The sequence below is a fragment of the Pithys albifrons genome, chromosome 1 (genome assembly GCF_047495875.1).
Source record: "Pithys albifrons albifrons isolate INPA30051 chromosome 1, PitAlb_v1, whole genome shotgun sequence".
Classification (NCBI taxonomy): Eukaryota; Metazoa; Chordata; class Aves; order Passeriformes; family Thamnophilidae; genus Pithys; species Pithys albifrons.
The window spans coordinates 117,438,357-117,462,358 of record NC_092458.1 but is presented as its reverse complement, the minus strand read 5'-3'; the positions used below and the strand labels follow the sequence as shown (position 1 = coordinate 117,462,358).

At 52.6% G+C, this 24,002-nt stretch overlaps 1 protein-coding gene across 2 annotated transcripts in view; it reads left to right on the top strand.

Moving 5' to 3' along the window:
- The first annotated feature begins 2,206 nt into the window (after positions 1 to 2,206).
- Positions 2,207 to 24,002, top strand: part of WNT11 (Wnt family member 11) — a 35,239-nt gene continuing 13,443 nt past the window's right edge. The window contains exons 1-2 of one of the 2 annotated variants that reach the window (XM_071565008.1): positions 2,207 to 2,262; positions 15,787 to 16,016. In XM_071565008.1, the coding sequence (XP_071421109.1) occupies positions 15,934 to 16,016 (83 nt within the window). In that variant the 5' untranslated portion in view covers positions 2,207 to 2,262; positions 15,787 to 15,933. Of the gene's footprint in view, positions 2,263 to 15,786; positions 16,017 to 24,002 lie in introns of those variants that run through there. The other variant, XM_071564999.1, reaches the window with a different exon arrangement.

Sequence of the window (24,002 nt, the reverse complement as noted above, 5' to 3'; positions counted from 1 at the left end):
CTCTGCCCAACCTGTGTCAGGGCCTGCCCACCCTCCCAGCCAGCAATTCCTTCCCAATATCCCATCTAGCCCTGCCCTCTGGCAGTGGGAAGCCATTCCCTGTGTCCTGTCCCTCCATCCCTTGTCCCGAGTCCCTCTCCAGCTCTCCTGGAGCCCTTTTAGGCACTGCAAGGGGCTCTCAAGTCTCTCCAGACCCTTCTCCTCTCCAGGTGACCCCCCCAGCTCTCCCAGCCCAAAGGGGCTCCAGCCCTGGGGCATCTCTGGGCCCTCCTCTGGACTCTCCAGCAGCTCCACGTCCTCGTGCTGTTGTTGCCCAGGGCTGGGGCAGCTCTGCAGGGTGAGGGGGCTCACCTGAGGGGCAGAGGGGCACAATCCCCCCTTCCCTCCCCTACTGCCTGCCCAGGGCAGGGGGGATTCTCACCCAACACCCCAAATGCACCTCCCAGGGCTGCTCTCCATCCCTCCATCTCCAGCCTGTGGATAGCAGGGCTTGGCCAATGCTCCCAAATGCACAGAGAAGAGATAAAACATCCTTTCTCACTCCAGATGACTTCCCTGTGCACACACTGCCTGGGCAAACAGTGTCCTGCAAATATTGATGCCTCTTATGTGGCTCAGAACTGGGGGATGGTACAGCCCAGCCCCACAGGGAATGGCTTGTTTGATGTGAGCAGTGTGAGACGGTTTGGGGAAGGTGGGGAGGAATCAGCCACATGAAAAAGAACCTAAAACTGACTCTGGGATTGAGCTTGGCAACTCTTTAAAAAAAAAGACAAAACAAAACCAACCCAAAAGGCAACTTAATGCCAGAAATTAAACCTCTAGCTGAGAAGCAGTATTTTAAAACTCAAATACACTTCAAAGTCTTCTGGACCTGGGGTCCCAGTGCAAGGTCCCAGCACTTGGTCCTCTTCTCAAGCACAGTTGAGCCTTTGTTTTGTGTTTAGAGAAAAAAAAAAGGACAAACCACGCTCTTTGGAGTCTACTGGCACTCCTGCACTCCTGCTTGCAGGGGTGCTTTTCAAAGGGTATAACTTGCCTTTCGCCTGTGTGTGTGTGTGTGTGTGTGTGACAAGAGACAATCACAATCCATTTGAATAATTTTCCTTTTCATGAACAATCTCTGGGGCTGTTATCTCTCAGGAGCAGAGGGATTCCCTCGGGTACACCACTCAGCTGGGGAAGGGGTGTTTGAGCACCACCATCAACCCCCTTTGTGGGGACCACGTGCCTCATGTTTTTCCATATCAGCCCCTGCCCTCGCCCCCATCCCTGTGTTCTTCCCAGCAAAACCCAACAGCTCCATCACCCAGTCCAGAAGCCTGAGGTACCATTGCAGTGATGGCCTTCACTCCACACTAAAAATCTCACCCTGTTCCGTGGCCCCCACTGTGCAAAGGCTGTTCCATCCCCTGGCTGGGCAAGCTCAGGTGGACCCACACCTGGCAGCATCAGAGGCCTATCTTACCTTACATACACTAAAGTTAATTTTCCCGTGAGGCAGAGGCTTTCCCGGCGCTTTAAATCACATCCGCCGTGTCTTCTCTCTCCTGCCTTTCCCACCTGTCCAGCAGAACAGCTTTCTGTCCATGCCCTCTGCCCCCAGGGGTACCCAACAAGCCCAGGGGGGATAATCCCGCAGTGCCCGTGGTGTGCGGGGCGTTCTGTCCCCTCCGTGTGCGGGGCGTTCTGTCCCCTCTGTGTGCGGGGCGTTCTGTTCCCTGTGTGTGAGGGGCGTTCTGTCCCTTCCGTGTGCGGGGGGTTCTGTCCCCTCTGTGTGCGGGGCGTTCTGTCCCCGCTGAGTGCGGGGGGTTCTGTCCTCTCTGTGTGCGGAGCATTCTGTCCCCTGTGTGTGCAGGGCGTTCTGTTCCCTGTGTGTGCGAAGCGTTCTGTTCCCTGTGCGTGCGGGGCGTTCTGTCCCCTGTGTGTGCGGGGCGTTCTGCCCCCTGTGTGTGAGAGGCATTCTGTCTCCTCTATGTGCGGGGCGTTCTGTCCTCTCTGTGTGCGGGGCGTTCTGTCCCCTCTGTGTGCGGAGCGTTCTGCCCCCTGTGCGTGAGGGGCGTTCTGTCTCCTCTATGTGCGGGGCGTTCTGTCCCCGCTGAATGCAGGAGGTTCTGTCCCCACTCCGAGGGACACGACCCGGGGACAGTGAGGGACATCCTGCGACACCCTCACCGCTGACCTTTCCTCCTCCGTGCAGAGGGAATGCTGCTCCCAGGGCGGGCTGGGGACAGCGCAGAGCACGTTAGAACGCTGGAAAATGTGAGTCTTTCTTCGTGGAATGCCATTTCTCCCCCTCTCCTTTCCTTCTCTTTTCTCTCCCCCTCCCTGCTTTAGAAAAATGTAGCGCTGAAAACTTGAAAATTTAAGGCAAAACCTCGCTGTCTGCTCCGCCCTGCCGTTGTCAGCTCCTCGGAGCGAGCAGCCAACTGTTCGATGTTTTCCCCTGCTGTGTCCGAGTCCAAAGTTAACGTGTGAATGAGTGTGGAGGAACACGAGAGGCAGGAGGGAGCGGCAGAGAGCCCCTCTCAGCACAGAACTGTGGAAAACCAACAGCTTCCCCCCACAAGTTCTCGTTCTTTGACTTGTGCTCCCACCAAAACGATTGATTGGGAGTGAGTAGGCATTGCCACACACCCCCCAGAGAATTTACCCTTAGGGATACCCTGAAGACTTCTAACTAAAGACCTCATGTATTTTTTCCCCCGATTTTGTGTGGCAGGTGCTCCTGGAAGGCCAGGGCTGAGCAGAGGGTTGGGCACTGCTGAGCAGGGTCATGCTCAAGGGATTGCAGGCACTGTTAAGCTCTTGGAGAAAACACCAAACAGAACAGTTTGAAGTTAGGGTGAAGGTACATTCTCAAGAATTTTTCCCCCCCAGAGGCAAAAATATATCTCACAAGACTCTTGTCTTTCTATTGCTCAGAGACAGAAAGGGGCAGGTCACTCATGTGATGTTCACTCCTCTGAGCAGACCTGCCTTTAGCCTGCCATGCCTTTTTAATATTAGTCCTAAAAGGATTCCAGGTACAGTTCTAGGTACTGGAGGGGTTTCAGAAATGCTTGTGTGCTGCATGCCAAAATGCTAAAGGCAGGGCTAGGCTGTGTCATCAGTTTTCAATCAAGCCCCTCTGTGCCTCTTTTTGAAACTGCTAAAAGTGTTACACATAAAATGGTGAGCAAAGACTTTCCATACAGCTTAAAAAATGGGGTTCCTCCTCATAGCTGGGTTGGGTGTTCTGATGCAGGACCTGTTCCTCTCTGGGTTCACGTGGCAGTGGCAAGAAAAGGGCTGTAATTTTGCTTGGTTTAGTTTGCACATTTGCTCTGTTTTGCACCAAATTTGATCATTGTATTTTACAATTCCATCACAAGCAGGAAACTGAGACTATGGATCAGTGGCTGCCCTAATTTTTATTGGCAAATCCTGATCTTTATTGGTGGAATTATGAGTTGCTGGACCTTACAATCTTTGCGTAATGAGGCCAATATATTGCTACCAGTGTGATGTTTTAAGTTTAATGTGGCAAAGAACAAAGGTAGCTTTCTTCTTGCTCTCCTCCTCTTTCTTTCCTTCTCCCTCTACTCCTCTCGTTCCTTCTTTTCTTTATTCCTTCCCCCCCATTCTCTTGTTCTTTTTCCTTCCTTCCTTCCTTTTCAGTTCTGCTTTTTCCAAAACAGAGATCCAAATTTCCAAATCTATCCTGCAGCACTGGTGATGGTGGCAGTGTAGAATGGGAAAGGGTTCTTGCAATCCCCTGCAGAGCAGAGTTTGGTAGGGACAGCACTGTCCATCACCTTCAGAGCAAGCAGAGCCCCCTGAATTAGACACCCACTTTCTGGAATGCTGGAGAAGGGTGAAGTGGATGGAATCTTCTGTGGGTAAAGTTTTGTGTTTATGGTTGAATAACCCATATCACCCAAAACACTTCCAGCAGCTTCCAGCCAAAATGCCAGCTCCGACCTCAGTTCCAGGGCTCCCAATTGCCCTTTGGAGCAGCTTCTCTCCCTCCACCAACTATGAAAGATCCAAACCACCTTAGACAATTACTGTAAGTGCTTAAAATGATCTGGTGTGAATAATCCCTGTTCCTTCACCTCTCTCCAGTCTCTTCCCCAAGCAGCTGGAATCCAGACAGGAATGTCAAAGGGAGGAACAGGGACATGAGATGAAATCTCGTGCCTGGAAACAAACCACTCAGCAGTGATAAGCTCCAGCAGGACCTGTGTTTCACTTCCAGAAAGTTTAAAACAAGCAAACAAACAAACCACCAGTCCTTTCGCTGATGTTTCAGGGTTTTTTCAGCATGGCAGTGAGCACAGCAGTGGTGCAAAGGATGGGGAGGGTCAGGTCCTGATGCTGCCAGAGGTGGTGCTGGAGCCAGAGGAGCACACCTGGCCCTGAGCTGCTGGGCTGGGCTGGCAGAGGAGCAGCAGGAGCCACTGTAACCCACCCAGTGCTCCAGTGGTGTCAGTGGTGTCACTGCAGTGGTGTCACTGCAGTGGTGTCAGTGGTGTCACTGCAGTGGTGTCACTGCAATGGTGTCACTGCAATGGTGTCACTGCAGTGGTGTCAGTGGTGTCACTACAGTGGTGTCACTGCAATGGTGTCACTGCAATGGTGTCACTGCAGTGGTGTCAGTGGTGTCACTGCAGTGGTGTCCCCGCACTGGTGTCCCAGCACTGGTGTCCCTGCAGTGGTGTCAGTGGTGTCACTGCACTGGTGTCACTGCAATGGTGTCACTGCAGTGGTGTCACTGCAGTGGTGTCCCTGCAGTGGTGTCCCCGCACTGGTGTCCCCGCACTGGTGTCCCTGCACTGGTGTCATTGGTGTCCCTGCGCTGGTGTTCCCGCACTGGTGTCCCTGCAGCACAACCAAGTCCCACAGCCCCAGTGTTACAGTCCCCATCCAGACCAGGGCCCTGCTTTAATATTGTTTGCACTTAATCTTCAGTTTGTAGCATTTCCTTAATCCCTGATTGTTCCATGGCCCGGAGGAAGCAGAGGTGAGTCTGACCCCTCCTGGCCACAGCTTGGGGCTATTCATCTCTCGTGTCACGTATTTCACTGGTGCTGCTTTCCTGCCCACGGCCACTGCAGTACCTCAGAACTTCACTCACCAGCTGCTGTGCAACTGCCTTGGAAGTGTCTTTGTGCCACAGATCATTGCTGGGATAGATTAGAGGTTTGCACAGCCCTGAGACCTCAGTCCTGCAGCTCTGAGCTCTCAGGAGACCTTCGTGGCTGAAGCATCTCATCAGTGCAAAGTCTTTTGGCATCTCACTGGGTGCCCCAGGTCAGGGCAGGGCTGGCACACTCGCTTTGTAGATGGGCACATGCTGACCAGGCTTTGCCTTCCCTCATGCACTGTATCTGATGGCAGCTGTTTTTCCCCCAGGAAATCCTTGTCCATGGGTCAGCTGTGTCTGTGCCATGCTCAGGATCTGGAGCACAAGTCCTGGGAAAAGCAGCTGAGGGAGCTGGGGGGGCTCAGCCTGGGGAAAAGAGGGAATTTTCTGATCTGGTGGTGCCTAAGAGCCACTGCATGAGGAGTCTGGCCCCAGGAACCAGTGGTTTGTGGTGGTGGGAGCTACTGTCAGACCCCAAACCAACCTGAACTGAGGTGGTCCTTTTGGGAAAGCTCAAACTCTCTGCAGAGGAGCTTGGAAAACAAGGACTGACCAAAGGCCTGAGCCAGTGAGATGTGGAGCAAGAGCCACAAGGTGCTTTAGAGTGACACACAACTGGGAAAACTTAATGAGTGTGGGGGTTTGCATGAAAGTGTGCATTGAATGCACAAGGAAATAGAGAGTGAAGGGCTCAGGAACAGATCAGGCAGGAGACACACATGAGGATATGGAATAAAGGTGTCAATCAAAGAACAGGGATATCAGCCTGCAGTCCTAGAGGACACAAGGCAGTGGGAAGTGGCATTGCCCAACTGGATTTCCCCTGCAGTTTGGCCCCCAGATACCCCAAACCAAAGGGGACCAGCCCTCCCTGCTGCCCCTAAGGATTGTCTGTCACACCTTGGCATGCTCAGCACCCCAGAGCCCTCACCTACCTGAGAGCAGCTCAGCAGCCTTAGGGTTAAGGCAGATTTGGGATCCAACCAAGACCTGGCAGCTGAATTTTAGCCCAGCATGAGCTTTTATGATCAAATTATAGACCCCAGAAAGAGAGGAAAAATTACCCCCAAATTCCAGTCTGAGGTTTATAATGGAAATCATGACAGAGTCATGACTGTGGGAGCAGGAGCAGCCTCGCTGTAACACGGTCATAAACTGGCACCGTCCTGCGGGGTGTCATTAAAGGAAGAAAAAGGTGCCTGAAAGGCATGTGGCAACCCCACAGGGCTGAGGAGGTGGGTGCCAAGGCTGGGTGGGAAAAGGGCTCCTTGCCAAGGTGAACTCTAAAGGATGAAATATCCCCTGGTGACAAATGGCTCCCACGGTGTCCTCACACACAGCTCTGTGTGCAGGGAGCTGAGGGGCTGCCCCAGCCCCCCAGGGCTCACCCCACTCCCTGCACCCCTGGGAGGGCAGAATGACACACAGTCCTTTCCAGGGGGCTGCCCCAGCTCCCCCAGGGCTCACCCCACTCCCTGCACCCTGGGAGGGCAGAATGACACACAGCCCTTTCCAGGGTGCACAGCTGCCTCTGTGGGGGCAAACTCACACCGTATTGGGAAACCAGTGCTGGAGCTCAGTGATTTTCACCATGTGGCTCTAATAAGGGGGAGGCGAAGCCTTTCCCAACATTTCAGTAGGAAAAAGAGGCAGTAAAGCTTCTGGATCTTGTCTTTGATATTGTCTGGCCATAAAGGGAGGCAAAGCATTTGAGCTGCTCACAAAGCCCAGCTCCTGCAGTGCTGCTCTGCACTCTGGTTTGCAGCAGGATCAGCCCATTCTCTCCAGGACCTCTTAAAGGGACAAAGGAGAACTGGTGTTTGGCTCTGGCAGAAGGGGAGAGTCGGGAAGGAGACAGTGAAGCCCCAGTGGCCACGTTTTATTGCCTTGCCCAGGGTTTCTCCAGGCTGACTTATGGGAGCTCTGATTTACACTGGTGCAGGTTTTATCTGCTGCTGTCTTGGCCAGCTCATTCTTAATCCCAAGACCTCTGGGCCTCTGCTGACTTCCTTGGTTAAATAAATTAAAGCAAATATAAACATTAACTGAAGGCACTTTATTTATGGCTGGATTGGAGCACAGTCTCTCACACCGTGGGCCCAATCCAAACCCTAGTCATCCAAAGCCTCATGACATCCCTGCATCAGGCCCTATCTTTGGGCTTTTCCTTCTCACCAGGAAAGGAACAGTTAGAAATAATTTTAAATGAGATTAGATTATCCTGGAAAAGCCATCCTGCACAAAACTTTCAGCCCTTGTCACCTCTGGGGAGGCAGAGCATGGGATATTTTAGTGGCTGTTGTTTGAAGGTTGAGATATTCCTCCTGCAGTGACGCCTCCCCCTTTCTCCTCCCCATGCCAACCATCCCACCCTCTAAAGATCTCCTTGTGGGGCCTTTTGCAATGCATCATGCACTGTTTGTGGCCAAACACATTTTTGGCTCTTGTGTGGGATACAGAACCTAAGCCCAGCTCTTCAGACACTTTCTCAGATTGTTCCCTGCCAAACTTTGACTTTTTTGGCCTGGTTGATTGAGAGAGAGTTTTCTGCTGTTTTTATTTTTATTATTTTTATTTTATTTTTGTTGTTTATTCAGAGGTGTTTTCTGCCACATGTACTTGGATAACTGCTGGCTGCCATTCCAGGGTCTGCTTTCATCTGCTCCTTCCCTTGCCCCTGTATCTCACCTTGTCCAATTAAAAAAAAAACCAAACCACCCCAAAAGACAAGAAAACAAAACCACAACCAAAGAACAGTTACATCCTGCCTTTGTGCTGGAGAGAAAAAGCCCAGAAAACAGGAATGAGGACGCATGAAATGTTTAAAAAAGTGGAAACATCTCGGAGTTGTCCCACAGAGTATTAGGATGAGTCAGGGATTGAAGCTGTTGTGTTTTCACATGGAAGTAGCAAGTTCTGGGTTATCCTTGCAGCAAAAGCCTTACTGTTCTCCCAGCTGTGGGATGGAGAAAAGGGGCAGTGGGGAGGAGGAGCTGCTCCTCAGGGAATATGAATTATTGTATCAGGGCTGTGGGGACACCCCACTGTGGCCTTTCTGTTCCTAAAGGGGGCTTTTAAAACGTGATGAAGGCTTTGAATACAAGCAGATAGTGACAGGAGAAGGGGAAACTGTTCTAAACTGAAAGAGGGTAGATTTAGATCAGATATTTGGGAAAAATCCTTTCCTCTGAGGGTGGTGTGCTGTTGGGCTGCACTATTCCTTATGGAATTCAATGTGACAACCCTCACTGCAGGGAAACAGCACGCCAGGCAGGTGGGGTGGCACCCAGGGCTCTGGGAGCTGAGGGAGCAGCACCACGGTCCCAGTTTGGTGCTGGCAGTGCCGCCCCTGCCAGGCACACCCTCTGCAGACATCCAGGCTTCTGCTTGGGAGATCCCCCTGCCAAGCCCTGAGCAGAGTGCCCAGTGGCTTTGAGACCTGCCCTGCGTTGTGCTGAGCAGGGGATGAGCCCTCAGCCCTCTGAGCAGAGTGCCCAGTGGCTCTCAGACCTGTCCTGTGTTGTGCCTGAGCAGGGGATGAGCCCTCAGCTCTCTGAGCAGAGTGCCCAGTGGCTCTCAGATGTGCCCTGCGTTGTGCTGAGCAGGGGATGAGCCTCCTGGGTGTTCACCTGCAGGTTTCCTGGCTCACAATTCCTTCCTGGACATTTGTCCTGTAGGTTCCATGCAATCAGGGCATGAGTGAGGAGCAGCAGCCCATGTTCTCAAGAGCAGATGCTCTCCAAGCACAGCCAGGCTATGAGGAGGCAAAAGGAGCAAATGCCTGCCTGGGCTTTTGGGCCATCCTTGATTAACCCTTGAAACTGCTCTGGAATGAAACTCAAGTGACATAGTGCATGCTACAGCCTTGAAAGGTCTGGACCTTGCTCAGCACCTATTCCACAAAGGTTTTATGATGGACATACTCCATTATGGAAGGAACCAAAGCCTGGAATTGGGTGTTTGTAGGTAAAGCCTGAGTGAACCACAAAGGTGGAATCAGAGAGAAACCACATCAGGATTACATAAAAATCACTCAGGGGAAAAAATCACTGCTGTCAACAAAAAGTCTTGGCTCCAGTGTTCTCCTGGCAATTTAGGATAAGAGCAGAACAACCAAGTCTGGAGAGGATTGGCTGAGACAGACACATGACTTGACTCCTGTGAAACACAGAGAGATTTTAGGGGAAAACACACAAGTTGGTGTTGCCTGTGGTTTAGGATTACACCAAGCAGAGTGTGTCTGGGAGAGGTTTTACAGTCCAAAGGATTTCATTCTGAGTTTCAAAGCATGGTACCTTCTCTGCAGGTCAGTCTTGTCTGAACCCTCCCCAAAGCCCTTTGGATAACCTGGCCCTGGTGCATGAGGAGGTTCCAAGCCCCACCAAGACGGAGCAAACCCTGACCCAGCTCTCCCCTGACCCCTCCTTCCCATCACAGCCAGAATGGATGTTGCGGTCAGGGACTGGGTTAGAACTGGGCAGAACCAGGGATGTCTAACGAAGTCTTGCTCAGGTGTTTCTGCTCTCAGCCAGCAATTGCAGAGCTGAGACCACAACAAAAGGCACCCCCTGAGCATGTGACATTATTCCTCCTATTCCAAAAAGGCTATTTAGGCATTTTATCCTTTCTGGTTGTCTCCTTCTCTCCACTCTTGCAAAGCACTGCTATTAATTATGCAGCCACTGCTCAGCCCCCTGCAAAGGGCTGAGCTCCAGCAAAGGAGGGGTCACTGGGCTCCTGCAGGGGGGGGGAGAGCCCTGCCCCACCCTGGAGGGACCCTCAGCTCCAACAGAGCAGCTGACAGCTGGTTTTTATTAGATGGAGGCCTTAAAAGGCAGTGTTGGGGTAGGGCTGGGACCTTTGGTCTGGAAAAGAAGCCTTGTCTGCTCAGTCCCAGGGCTGGAAGGTCGGGCTTGGTGTGTTCTCCTCCAGCCAAATGGCACAAACCTCAAGAAACTCTGCCTTGCTTTCCTCTGGCTGGTGAGGGAGCTGGTCTGGGCAGTGGGGCAGGAGCTGGGCTGGGCACTGGGGCTGGCATTGGGCATGGACTGGGGGCTCCTGCAGCACGGGTGATGAGTGATGATGTTAAAGACAAGATGAGGGAGACAAAACTCACTGAAATTTAGGGACAATTAATTGTGGCTGCAGCTCTGAATCCTGCCCCTTTCCAGGCAGGTAACTGGGGGATTAGTGCACAAAAATATCTGCTGTTTGGGACAGGAGGAGAACAGAGGCACAACGACACCTCAGGCTTGCAAATGATACAAGCTTCTCCAGGGTGTCTGGTGGGGGAGAAATCTCGGCTTGCTGCACTCTTGCTGGGTTCCAGAGGTGGCCTGACCTGGCAGAGGGAGGACACACAGTAGCCTCATCACCTTTCAGAGCTGTCCAGCCACAGGTACAAGGCAGTTTGCATAAGGCCTCTGGAAGATGTGGCCTCCATCTCCAGGGCTTGGGCACTACAAGAAGTACCACAGAGCTTTCACCTCTCTCTAGCTGCAATTTTTGGGGACAAAATCCTCCTTTGTGTTATTTCCCTTAGGGCTGCCAGGCCCCACTGAGGCACAGCTGGAGCTGCAGCCCCTGTGGGCGATGCCCACAGAGCACTCCTGGTCCCTGCCAAGGGGTCTCCTTTTTCAATCCCCCGTCTGGCTTCAGAACAGTCTCATATTAAAAAAGGGACATCAGCCATGGGTTGGTGGTGGCCCTGGCAGTGCTGGGTTAATGGCTGGACTCCATGATCTTAGAGGGCCTTTCCAGCCTTAATGACTCTGTGATTCTGAGCCCTGACAAACTGTTGCAGTTCAAGACAACTGGAACCATCTCCATTTTTCCACACTCCCTCCACACCATCACGTTTTGCCACTCCCCTCTCTGTGGAGACCCGGTTGCAGAAGTGGCCTTGCTGTGCTGCCTGCACAGTCCTGAGCACAGCAGGTGCCTCCTGCAAATCCTGAGTATTGTAACTACTGCTCCTTACTGCTCCTGCTCCTATTGATTAATAACAACTGCATTTTCCCTGCAGCCCTTTAAAGATTAAGGTAATTTGGAAAAAGGTTATTTAAACAGGAATCAGAGCATTTGCACAGCAAGTCAGACTGCAATAGGCATAGTGGGCAATTTCCCCATGTAAAGAAGTTCTCATTGGAGAGCCCTGACAAAACCCCCATCTCAGAGCTCCCCATTTCTGTGGATCAGTGGGGTGGGAGAGGGGCAGGGAAATGGGAGTTTGGAGCAGTTTGAGCACTTCTGTCACATGAAGAAAAATGGACATGCTGTGCAGAGCTGCTGGCAAAAACTGGGACTTAACCAAATAATAGAGTGGCTTTGGGAATTTGGGATTGTGTGTCCAGGGTTCTCTGCAGTTCACACAGGACCATGAGTGACCTGAGTGTACGAATGCAACTGGTACAGGGACACAGAGAGAAAAACAATATCCTATGGAAACAGCTGCCCTGGAAACACACCTTTAGGAAATCTATTCTGAGTCTCTTGCTCCAGAGAATAAAGCATTTATTCTCATCTTTTCTTTCACCTGAAACCCATGATTAAACCAACTGAAAAAATTACCTTGGGACTTCTGCAACCAGCGCCCATTTGTTCGGAGCCCAGAGCTGGCACAGAGCTCTGAAATTCAGACTCAGAAGGCTGGGAAGCCAGTTGTGCTTTTCTTTCTTACAAGGTCTTATCTTGACTCTTTTTCTTTTTTCCTTTTTCTTTTAACTTTATTTTCCTTTTTTCTTTTCTTTTTCATTTTGCCCTTATACTATTTTCCTTTGTCTTCTTCGTTTTGTCTTGTCATTTTTTCCCCTTTTCTTGTTCTCATTTTTCCTTTTCCTTTTTATTCATCTTTCTCTTTTAAAATTTTTCAACCTTCCTTTTATTCTTTCTCCTTTCCCTTGCCCCTTTTCTCTTTTCTTGCCTTCTGTTTTTTCCTTTCCTCTTTTCCTCATCTCTTCTTCATTTCTTCTATTTTTCCTTCACTTTTAAATTTTATTTTTCTTTTCTTCACCATTTTCTTTTCTCATCTTTCTCTGTTGAATTTTTTTCACCCACCCCTTTTCTTGTATTCTTTTCCTTTTTTCCCTTTCCTTTCCCCCCTTTTCTTTCTTTCCTTCCTCTTATTCCCTTTTCCCCCACTTTCCTTCTTTTTCCTTTCTTCTCTTTTCCCCTTTCCTTTTGTTTTCTTTGCTGTTTCTCTGGCAGCCCACCACGAAGCCTCCAGCCTGAAAGCAAAGCCCAGCGCTGGGCATGTCCCTGTGCCCGCTGCCCGCGGCTCGGAGGGGCTGCGGCCCCGCGGGGACACGGGACACAGTCCCCGCACTGCCAGCCCCGCGGTGACACCCGAGTGTCCGTGTCTCTGTCCCGCAGGACAAGGAGCCGCCTCGGGAGCGCTCGGAGCACCCCGCAGTTCCTGCCGCTGGTCACCAACTTCCCATTAAAGTGACACTGCCGGGTCGCGCCGGGTCCCGCTGCGGTGTGCGGGACGGAGCGGGGCTGGAGAGGGGACGGAGCGGAGCTGGAGAGGGACATCGGCTGGGATGGAGTGGGGCTGGAGCGGAGCATCGGCGGGGAGGGAGCGGGGCATCGAAGGGGCTGGAGCGGGGCATCCGCCGAGGCTTTTGTTATGCTAATCCGGGCTGACATCACGCCGCATATCAAAGCCGAGGGGGCCACATATAAGGCGGCTCCGGGGGCCGCCCCGGCACAGCGGCCCCGGCCCCCGCACAGCCCGGCCGGGCGGAGGTGAGCGGGGAGTGGAGCGGGGGCATGGGACAGGGGGCACGGGACAGGGGGCACGGGGCCACGGAGCCCCCGGGACTCCCGAGGGGCGGGGGGAGCCTGAAACAGGGGGCTGCAGGGAGCGGCAGCGATGGCAAGCGGAGGGGATGCATCCCCGGGGCGTGCAAGGGAGAGAGGAGGCTTGGAGGCTGCAAGGGAGACCTGGGGGATGGATGCGAGGGACACGGGAGAGCTGAGGGATGCGAAGGAGAGGGGAGAGCTCAGGGATGCGAGAGACAAGGGAGAGCTGAGGGATGCGAGGGACACGGGAGAGTGTAGAGAGACCCGAGATCGATGAGCCGCAGGGGAGAGGCGGTACTCCAGAGCTGCAAGGAGCCCGGAGTCCCCGGGACTGGAGGAAGAGGGGGAACTCGGGGCTGTGAGTGTGCAGGGCGATGGTAGGAGCTGCAGTGGGGAGAGGAGAGTGGGAGGCTGCAGGGCAGCGGGAACACCCTGGGGCTGCCATGGAGAAGGGACATGCAGAGGGGCTGCAAGGGACAGGGACAACGGGAGATGGAACCAACTCCTCCATCCCGTATTCCCTCCCTGCTCCCGGTCCTCACTGCAGCTCTTCTGGGGATGCGCTACCCCTAAGCCGGGCTCCTGTGCTCCTGGAGAGAGCTGGGACAGCAGGGACAGGTGGATGTCTTTCCTTCGGGGTGGGAAAGCTGGGAAAATGTGAGCTGGATACTCCCAGGTTTAACACCCGGTTCAAATCGCCTGTTCCCAGCCCCGAGTGCGACTCAGGGACGTGTCGGATGGGAGCGTTTTTTGTTCAGGAGCGGGGCTTGCTGCAAACAGCCTGCAGGGCAAGAGGAAGGAGCTCGGAGTTAAAACCAGCTCTGCCTCTCAGGAGTCCGCAGGCCACTTGCTGCTGGTTTGATCAGTGACCCAGAGCTCTCCGGAGCTGTAAACATCACGTCTGCCCGTAAGACTCTCCCTCCCCTCCCCTTGCAAATTCCTCTTGCAAATGTAACCTGTGCTGGACTGAGTGGGGAAAAGGCATTATTACCTCCCCAAATAACAGGGGTGCAATTTCAGGCCATGCTTGCAGCTCTTGCTGCTCCTGCTGGATGGGGAGAGGGGCATTTGATCATTTCTCTTCCTCTCCAGGGGTTGGAAAAAACTTTGTGACTTTTTCAAGGCAGGGGGAAAAGCAGAGAATGGTGTTGGCTGGTCAGGTTTAGTGAGAGGGTTTTAGGCCATCTGAGACATTTTACACTCAATTGTGCAGCACTTCAAGGGAGGGAGATAAGGGGTCTGAAATATCTAAATGGACACTGAAAGGCATGGGCAGGATTAAGGGTTGAAAGTTTCCGGTGTGCTTGTGGAGGGCTGGGAAGAAAAAGAGCTCCCAGAGATTAGGAGATACAGAAACACTGTGAAACAAGCAATGTGTGTGCCTGGATGCTCATGGGAGCATTGCCTTCAAGGGACACAGCAAACCCAAACCCAAGCCAGCGCTGAAGAAAAACAACCCGTGCAGTGAAATGCTGCCTGCCTTGTAGGCAGGCAGCTCTCTTGGACTTCAAGGGAGTGGGAACTCGCCCCTAGAGGTTATTAAAGTCCTTTGGAACAACAGCACTTCTCTAGTAACCTTTTGCACCAGGCACCAGGGTTGGGAGAGCCAGAAAGCAGCCTGGACAGAAAATCATGCTGCAGATAGCAGAGAAAACACCCAGAAATATTCCTTCCCCTGACCCAATTGCACCCCAAATGCAGATACCGAGGCAGAAAGCTGCAGTTGGGCAAGTCCAGAGCTGAGAGAGAGGCAAGATGTGCTTTTGCCAGGGTGAGGGGTTCCCTAAGTGGTGTTGACTGCTCCAGCCACCCCCAGCCCCTCCTTGAACCCCTTTGGGAGGCACAGACCCAGCTTGGCTGTGCCAGTGTGCCCGGAGAGGGGCTGGGACTCCAGAGGTGCAGTGTGGTGGGCAGCTTGTTCTATTTATTTTATTCTTGGCTGTCTCCTGGGGTGGGAAACCACCACAAGGACCACAAGAAGCAGCCCGGAGCGGTGTCTGAAGTGAGTAACTGAAGGGAAACCCATTTACTGCTATTAATACCGCTGCTAAAATAAGCAAGCTGTGCCCTGGAGACAGGCAGGACCCCTTAGGAATTTAAGCCCTGCACCTGGTTTGTTTATTTGTTTAGCCTGAAGAAGGGAAAAACAACAGAAAGAAAAGGATGGGAGAGCTTTCCTGGCTCCCTCTGGCTGCTCCCCAGAGACAGAAAGGGGATTGCATGTTTGCGAAGCTGCAGCCTTTCCCTGAGCTCCAGGTGCCCGAGGACTTGGAAGAAGTGAGAGGCAGAGTTAATGAGGTGAGAAGGAAAGGAGAAGGGAAAGAGCAAAACACATTTGTTGTAACAGATCAGAGTGAAACATCTGCAGGGCATGGGCACCTGCATGAATTCGGGAAGGGCAGTTTTTATAATTTGTCTTCTCTGAAAAAAAAGGAGGAGGAAAAAGAAATCTGGAGAGTGGGAGAGATGAATAGCTGGAGATTTGGGGTAGTCTAAAGATTTATCCTTTTTTTTTTTCCTTTTTGCCTGGCAGTTGCACAGACCTTTTGGAGAGGGGGAGAACTAAAACCCCCTAAAGGGGAGCAGCGAATGAAGCCTTGCCATGTGCAGGGTTAAATGGAAACACACAATCAGAGCAGAACTCAGGCTGTAATTCAAGCCATACGTTTGTCTGTCTGTTCACTTGGAGGTTGTGTCAAGGCTTGGCAAGGGAGGGACTGCGAGGGGATAATCCAAACCTCTTCGTGATTCATAAACCACTCCTTTGCGATGTGGGTGACAGATTTCCCTCTCGGCACAACTCACTGAACTTCAGAGTTAACTGAGGCTCAGGCTCTTTCTCTCTCTCCCTTCAGGTTGTTCATCTCCAAGAACAAGCTACACTCAAACTGAAGGGAAATACATTGTGCAAAAACCTTGGAAAATTCCTTTTTAAAAAATTTTTTAAAGATTCTTCCTTGAAGAAGCTGATTTCCTTCGGCAGTTGGGGGAAGGTGGACAAAATGAAGCCAAGTCTGCGATTTTTCGGAGCTGGTTTTCTGTCCCTGATTCTGCAGACGGGGCTTTGCTATGGGATAAAATGGATGTAAGTACCTGCCTATCTCTGCATTTTTAACGTTTTTGTGGGCATTGCTGCTCTCTCACCCGTTTGCACAACTGCTGTAAAGCTGTTTAAAGAGCAGCAAGCGCTGCAGCTCTCGGGGCATTCATTGAGTTCAAGTGTGTGTACTGGGGGCTTGTACTAACAATGTGTCTCCGTCTTCTTTCCAACATGTACGTGATTCAGGCTCGGGGTTGTGGGTTTTGCTCCTCATTGATACCAAAGGAGAGGCACACACTTGAGTAGCTCACATGAGCCACTTAATGAAGTTTCTGGTGTTAGCTCTGCCTCTCCGGGGAACTCTCCCAGCAGGACTGCCGGTGGTGCTGAGTGGGGGCTGAGAGAGGTGGGAGAGGCATCTGAGATAGAGCCCCGATCTCCAGCCACGGGGGATGCCTGACAGATAACATGGGCGTTTGGGGGACCTTTTAACCTTTGGATTTTGTGAAGGGTGTTAAAAACCAGGCGAGGAGGGGGGAAGGAGGGTGAAGAAATACCAGGGAGTGTGGTGAGGTCTGGATTGAGTTTCCTCGGAGGTAAAGTCACTGCAAACAAAGTGAAAACATCGCTATCTCCTTTCTTTGCTTAAGCAAGCAATCAATTAGCTGCTTACTGCAAAATAAACAAACAAGCCCCTCCGGTTCCAATCTGGTTTCATGTCCTCGATGAGTGATCTGTCTTTCCTACTTAGATTTGGATCTGGGCACAAAATAAATAAAGGGATGTGGCTTTGCCTCAAATGAGCATCTTCTGTAAAAGAAGAGGCACAATAACAGACAATGCCAGGAAGACACCGTAGTGCATTGAGGGAAAGATCTTTGGGTTAGGTGGGGAAACTGGGAGAAGAGGGTCCTGTTTTGTTGCTCCTTCTGGCACAGACCCTGTGCTGTGTCTAATTCTCATTCTGCTGTTCCAATCATTGTCATTTGAGAGGCTCTCCATGACACCTTTATAAAGGCTCTCTTAAATGTGGATGTCTGCAAATGCTTGTTGGACCCAGTGTTTACAGTGCCCAGCACGCACTCAGGGGGGAGAGGACCTTCCAAAGGGCCAGTCACCCTCCCCAAACAGAGTCATCCAGTGAGAGAGGAGGTGATGTCCTCTGGAGGTGCAATGGACTGCAGGGAACTGCTTGAGAGTCTCCATGCTCTGAGGGCCACCTTGGAAGCTGAGGAGAGTGAGGGTGTGATTTGCTCCTCACTGCCTTGGCTTTACACCTTGCAGCAGTGAGCACAGCTGCCTCTCTCTGCCTTCCCCCAGCATCCAGGCTGGGTATTTCTGCATATCTCCAGCACCTTGCACAGGGCAGGCATGTCCTCTCTGCAGACATTCAGCAACATGCCCATGGGACAAGGTTTATTTCTCTGCAGCACAGAAATAAGGCTGTTTTGTGGCACCCTGACTGAGCAGGGCACTTGTGTGTAGAACCAGGCTGAGCAGAGGGGCTGGCTTTGTGCATGGCATTGGGGTCCCACTCCAGAAAGCTGCTAAATCAGGAGGAAAGGGCTGGACTTTCTCCAAAGGACAGAGGCGAGGGGAGCTCCAGAGGGAGCCTGTTAGCCTGGTGACAAGCCATAGGCATGAAAAATGTACTGGAAGGCAGAGCAAGGTCCCAAATGGCTTGGCTGGCAAAGGAAGCCTTTGGGCTGGGAAGTGGTTAAGCTGCAAGGGTTGCTTTGGTTGCTTTGGGGCATGAGGTGGGGGAGAAGCATTTGGAGACAAGACACTGCAGTTGGCTGTTCCTGGCTGGAAAAGTGAGTGGGGAAGATGAGAGCTGGGATTAAAGTGGTATTTGAAGCCTGAGCTGTGTCCAGATGTGCTGCCAGGGCTGCCCTCACACCTGCTTGGAACCTGGTGGAGCCCTGCCCTCGCTGTCCCACAGCACTGGGGTGCTGCCAGCCGGGATTTCAGACCATTCTGTTTGGGGCTTTTCTCATTTGTTGTCTCTCCTCTTTTTCCCCAGCCTTGTTCTCCCATGGAAACAGGGGCCAGTTTCCCCCTCTCCCCATCACTCTTTCCCCCGGCGCTCAGGGTCTGTCTGTGACCATCATGTGGGTGACTCGTGTTGAACAGAGCCCCAGGCTCTGAGCAGCCCCTCCGAGCTGCAGCCCCAGCCCTGGGCTCACCCTCGGGGTGCTGTGCAGTCAGAATCTGCTCCTGCCCTCCCTGGCTCCTGGCTGGGGAGGGAGGGAGGGCAGTGCTGCCAGATGAGATGCCGGCAGCTGTGGGCTGCCCTGAGGGCTCTGTCGTTGTTGTAGGCACCGTGCCAGGGCCTGGCTTCAAAGGGGCTTTGGGAGGGGAGGGCGAGATAAGGGTGTGGGTTCCACCAGCCTGGGGAGAGGGAGCCACTGATAGGGAAGGAGATAGGAAATTCAATTTTGATTCCCTGTGTGATGTAATTGCAGGGGTAAGGGGAGGAGGAAAACACACTTTTCAGCCATTTGGGACTTCCCTGGAACCCAAATATCCCCTGGAAGTTAGTAAAAGCAGGGAGAAGGTAAAAGAAGGGGTTACTGATTTTATTTTATTTGGCTTATTTTTATGAGTTCTGTGGTCCAGATCCCCAGCTGCTGTAAACTGGCACTGGGCACCACCAGGGCTGCAGCGTGGCATGTGGACAGTCAGCACCTTGGAAACATCTTCCTGATGGAGGGACTTCATATTTTGGGCTCTTCACCCGAGCTCCAGAGGTTGCTCAGGTGTAACGTCAGGGTGTGGGCAGACCTTGGCTGGAGCAGGGGTGCTGTGGAGGGGCAGCCTTTCCCTTCGGTGCTTGTGAGCCCCTCAGTCTTATTTGTGCAAACCCTTTTCCATCCTCAAAGTGGAGGGTGGGGGGACATTGTTTGGTGTCCTGGTGGCTGGGGAGGTGGGGCAGCCCTTGGTTCCAGGGGGATGTGTCTTAGGGCCAATCGTCCAGGAACTCTGCTGCCTTCCCATCCCCTTTTCCAACCCCCTCAGCGTTCCCAGGAGGGCTTGGGTTTGGCCAGGCAGCTGCTGGAGCGACTCTTTTGGGCAGAACTGATAAAGAGATGAGCACTAGAGGGAGCTGCAGCCAGATGTGCTGCAGATGTTGGGATGGCCAGGCACAGAGTAGCCTTTGAGGCACTTCTGCCATCTCAGGGGTTGGCATCTCTGTCCCTCTCCTCTGTCACCTTCGATGCGAGAGGGGTTGTAAAGAAGCCAAATGCAGCAAGAGGGATTTTTTTTTGCACAGCTTGCAGAGTAAGCCCAAGCAAGTGCTGGCCTCAGGAATCCCACAGTTTTTAGATGGAGCTTGGTCACTTTGGGAAGTCCCTGTTGTGGTGGCCCAATCATGCCCTGCCCACCCTGGAGCCATCCCCAGCAGAGCCCCATTCCTGGCTATTGCTGCACAAATCACAGCCCTCCAGGAGCAAAAGGTGGCTTAGCCACATGTGTTCTGGTGAGCACAGGGTGTCCCCCAGCCCACCAACCTCGAGCAGCCCTTCTGCAGCCAGCAGAAGGCAGGGGAGGAGGTGGAAAGCCTCTGTGCTTGCTGGCAGCTCTGCCTCTCTGCTGGCAGGGCTGGGAGGGAGCTGGACACAGGCACAGGGGCGCCGGCGAGGAGCCTGGCTGCTGGCACGGGGCTGCTGGCATGGGGCTGCCAGAGGGGCAGGAGGGGCTGGCGGGGAATCGGGGGGTGGGGTACGGCTTTGAAGTTTGTGCCTCACTCCGTAGGCAGCTCAGGAAAACTTGACAGAGCTCCATGGCCTTGCTCAGGGCTCAGGGAGCCAATGCTGCTGGCAGCGCCTTCAGTGGGGCTGGGGCTGACCCCTGTGCCCACCCCTGGGGCTCAGGGAGCCAATGCTGCTGGCAGGGACCTCCCTGGGGCTGTGGCTCACCCCTGGGGCTCAGGGAGCCAATGCTGCTGGTGGCACCTTCAGTGGGGCTGGGGCTCACCCCTGTGCCCACCCCTGGGGCTCAGGGAGCCAAGTGCTGCTGGTGGTGCCTTCAGTGGGGCTGGGGCTCACCCCTGTGCCCACCCCTGCCAGCACAGTGTTTGGCACTCAGTCTGAAAAGCAGCTCTTATTTGAAGCTTTTGCTTCAGGGTTGGTTTCCCCCCCTCCTCCCCACTTCACTGGCTCTTCCTCCTCTTTCTTCTGCTGTAGAAATCCTGCTTCTCTGGTTGAAAAGACTTTGCAGGACCAGTGGAAGCCTTTACCAGGGGATGTGGGTTCTTCCCCAGCACTTGTGGTCCCCAGACCAGGACTGAGACAGGGCATGGGCTGCCTCTGACTCCCAGGAGCTTAGGCAAGGTTATTGTAACACTCCTGCAAGCCTTTTCCAGATGAAAACCTGAAAAAACGAGGCTCCTGCAGATTAAAAGCCTTCAATGAGATCGAATGCAAACGCCCCTCAATCTCTGCCTCTATTAAAGTTTGCCACACACTTCCCTCTCCACAGCCATGTAATTTTGTCTAAATCTCTTTGTTTCACCCAAATCCCTGCAAGATTAGGGGATTTAGGAATAGGCCTAAAAAAGAGTGCCTTTGCAGAAAGCAAAGCTGACAATTTGAAGCAGAAGTTCAGGGTTTCACAAACAGTCCCTCTGTGAGACCTTCTGGAATCACATCACAGGAGGGAGGACGGGGAGATGCCTCCACAGAGAGCCCACATCAGAGACACAGGAGATCCTTCCACCCTTTGAGGGTGTTTTGAAGCACATCAGTCCTTTGCTGCTCATTGCAAGGAGTATTTCCTCCCTTTGGCCTGACCAGGAGCAGTGTTTTACTCACAGTGGGCCTGGTAGGTTTTCTCTGAAGGTGAAGATCTGAAAGTGAGATCTGAAGGTGCTTCTCCCAAGCTGCAGCTCCCATGAATAGTCTTCTCACGGAGCCCAGATCTGCAGTAATGGGCCCATGCCTCTCAAAGGACCCAACACTGCAGAGCATTCATGTTTGCAAATGAATTTATTAACTGCCTGAGATAATGAAAAGAGTAAACGAATGCCATGATTCATCCCTGCCTCATGTTTCCTCTCTAATTATGTTTATGACTTTCTGTCAGTACCCATAACTTCAATTGAAAGCTCTGCCATGCTATATATAAAGCAGGAGGTGTTTGCTTTGGGGCCTGTTTATTTAAAGGGATGGGTCAAATATATTTAAAAAAACCTCCTGAAACAACCACCCCTCAGTTGTCCTCATCTTTCTGGAGAGTGAAGGATGGGGCAGGAGAGTCGAGGGAGGAGAGCACATGACCAGGAGGAAACAGTGAAAAGCAGTCCTTGCAGGGTGGCAGCAGGTAAAGCCCCTTCTCAGAGGCAGGGGGTGAGCCCACAGGAACGTGTTGGTCAGGGCCTTTTGGCCCAGAGGGAGGGCTGTGCTGCTGACTGTGCCCTCCAGGGCTGCTTTCTTCAGGCTGGCTGTGCCCCCTGTGCTTCAGTTCACTCCCCCCCTGTGCTCCAGTTCACTCCCAGTGCTGGTGATCGCTGGAGACTGGGGGAAGGTAGGACAGAGACCCACCACCAAACCCCATCATGGACCACTCTCCTCTGGAGAAGGTGGTTTGCTTCCCACTGCCCAACAAATGCCCTTTTCAGGGGGTGGTTGTCCCTCCTCTGATGCTGCCAGAATTTAGGGAGCAGGGCTGGTGCCTTTCCAAAGAAGGGGCAGGGGGTGGAGAGACATTTCTGACTGTGAGACAGAGCCTGGACAAACCTGGGCTGTCAGGGCATGGACTGGTGGCCTAATGGGCCTCTCACATTCCTCATCTGTGATTTATAAAGGCACTTTTTGGTCTCGGAGAGTGACTGTAGTGACTGAGTTTGCTTTTCCATCTCCATTACCCTTTACTTTTTCATCCCAATGCTTGGAGATGTTTCCAATTACAGGTTCTCACAAGCAAAGGCATGAAGTTCAGGCCTGGGAGATGTTCAGAAAACACCTTCCTGTGTCTTGCAGTTTTATTCTTGGTGGCTCCCTGGAGCTCTCCTCCTTCAATGGGAAACAGCCCTTGCTGCCATTTACTGAGTTCTCACCAGTGGGGAGATGTTTCTCCCTCTTCCACGAAGCCAAAGTCTTTCTCACTGCATTCCAAACCTTCTTCTCTACTGGTGATCACTTCAGGCCATCTGTAAAAACACAATCTCATTGGACCACAGCTTCCTTTTTCAGACTGGGGATGAGTTTCAGTCTGAGTTCAGCTTTCACCCCGACCTGTCTGGTTATTTCTGCTGTTCCTGACCTGTCTGTAATGGTGAGGTGCAGGTGCTTCAGTGTTGCTCTCCAGGTCATTTAAAGGTGCTGAAAGTCTCTACACAGGACCAGAAAAAGTGGTGCAGGACTAGGAGATGCATTAATCCATCTGGAGGGCCAGGGGAACCATCCCAAGGCTTCTCCAGTGTCCTGGGGCACCTCTGACTGGAGACCTGAGCTGGTGCCCCGTGGTGCAGCCTCTCTTAGAGGCCTGGAATGCTCCTGCCTTGCCTGCAGCCCTGGCTGGGGAGCACTCTGCCTTCTCCTGCCACGCCCTGCCTGCTTCCCCTGCTGCTGGGACGGGCTGGCCTGGAGCATTTATCATTTTGACTCCATTAGTGACGAGCTGCCTTGGCCCCCTGCCTGATCTGGGCTTCAGCCCATTCCTGGGAGTTGCTGATAGGCTTTCTGGGATAAGTTTTCACAGGTCCCTGGTGCCAAGTGCTGGGGGTTGGACTCATCTCACCCAGCTCTGTGCTTACACAGTCCAGATGTCTGGGTCCCAGTCGGTGCCTGGGTTTCCTACGTGGTGCAGAAAAGGAGTGTTCTGAGGCAGGATGTTATCTTGCTGTGGGTCTCCAAAGCACATCAGGCCAACTGCTTTCTGCACTCAGCTCTTTCCTTTCCTGGTTCACATCTGAGGCAGGATCTGGAGCCTCCTGGAGGTGCCCCTCTCTGAATAGGGGGCACCGCCTGGACACCAGAGCATAAGGTACTGAGAGGAACTGCAGGGCAGGATTTCTAATGATTAAATCATAAATTATTTAGGTTGGAAAAGACCTCTGTGACCATCGAGGCCAACCAATAACCTACCACTGCCAACCCACCACTTTTTCCTTTCCCTTGGAATTCACTGGCCAGAACTTCTGTTCTCAGTGTGTTTAATGGACCTCTTTAAATATGTGTGTGATATATTTACACAGCAGCAGAGTGGGGGGTTCCCTTCCAAGTTTGCCACTGATTCTCTTGTGCCAGAAATGCCAAACTCCAGTCCCCTGGGAACTGGTCAGTGCAGACCTACTCAGCCCTAGCAGGGCCTGGAGCTTTCCCCTGCTGGGTTACAGTCCCAGCAGCCCTGAGGGAGCTCCAACACACACAGCAGCTGGTTCCAGCCAACCTGGAGGGAGCTGGTGGAACACAGACGTGTTTTCCTGCAAGCAGGAGATCAGAGCTAATACCCCTGATTTTGGTTAGGGCTCAATTTTAGCTCTGTTTCCATCTCATTTAACTTCTGAAGGATGTGGATGTTACAGCAATAAAGTGAAATGCACCCAGAAATGTGTCTGCTAATAAGCCAAACTAACCAAGATGGCTTGGGATGAAACTGGAAGGTAACACATTTAACAAGGAGAGAAGGAAATATGTGTTAAAGTAGTTGTGTTGCCAGAATCAGATGCCAGTTATTGATGCAGCCAGCTAGAAAGTTATTTTATGGGAAGGAATAACATTTATGACTATCCTAAGCAGGCCATAAAGACACAAAGAGAGTTACACAGCAGGCTTCTGCTGGTCCCTGTGGGTGCTTGGGGAAGAAGAGCACAGCCCTGCCTGATGCAGGGCAGCATTTGCTCTTTTTATTTCTTTGTAAACCTGGCAGAGTTGGCAGCTGGACACTGGGAGAGCCAGTGGGGGCTTTGGAGTGCTGCTGTTTTCTCCCATGGTAACAAAAGTGCTGGGATTGGTGAATCCCTCCTGGGGTTTGACTCTCTCTGCACATCCTCTCGTGCACTGTGGCTCTTGGGGACTGGGGGGACAG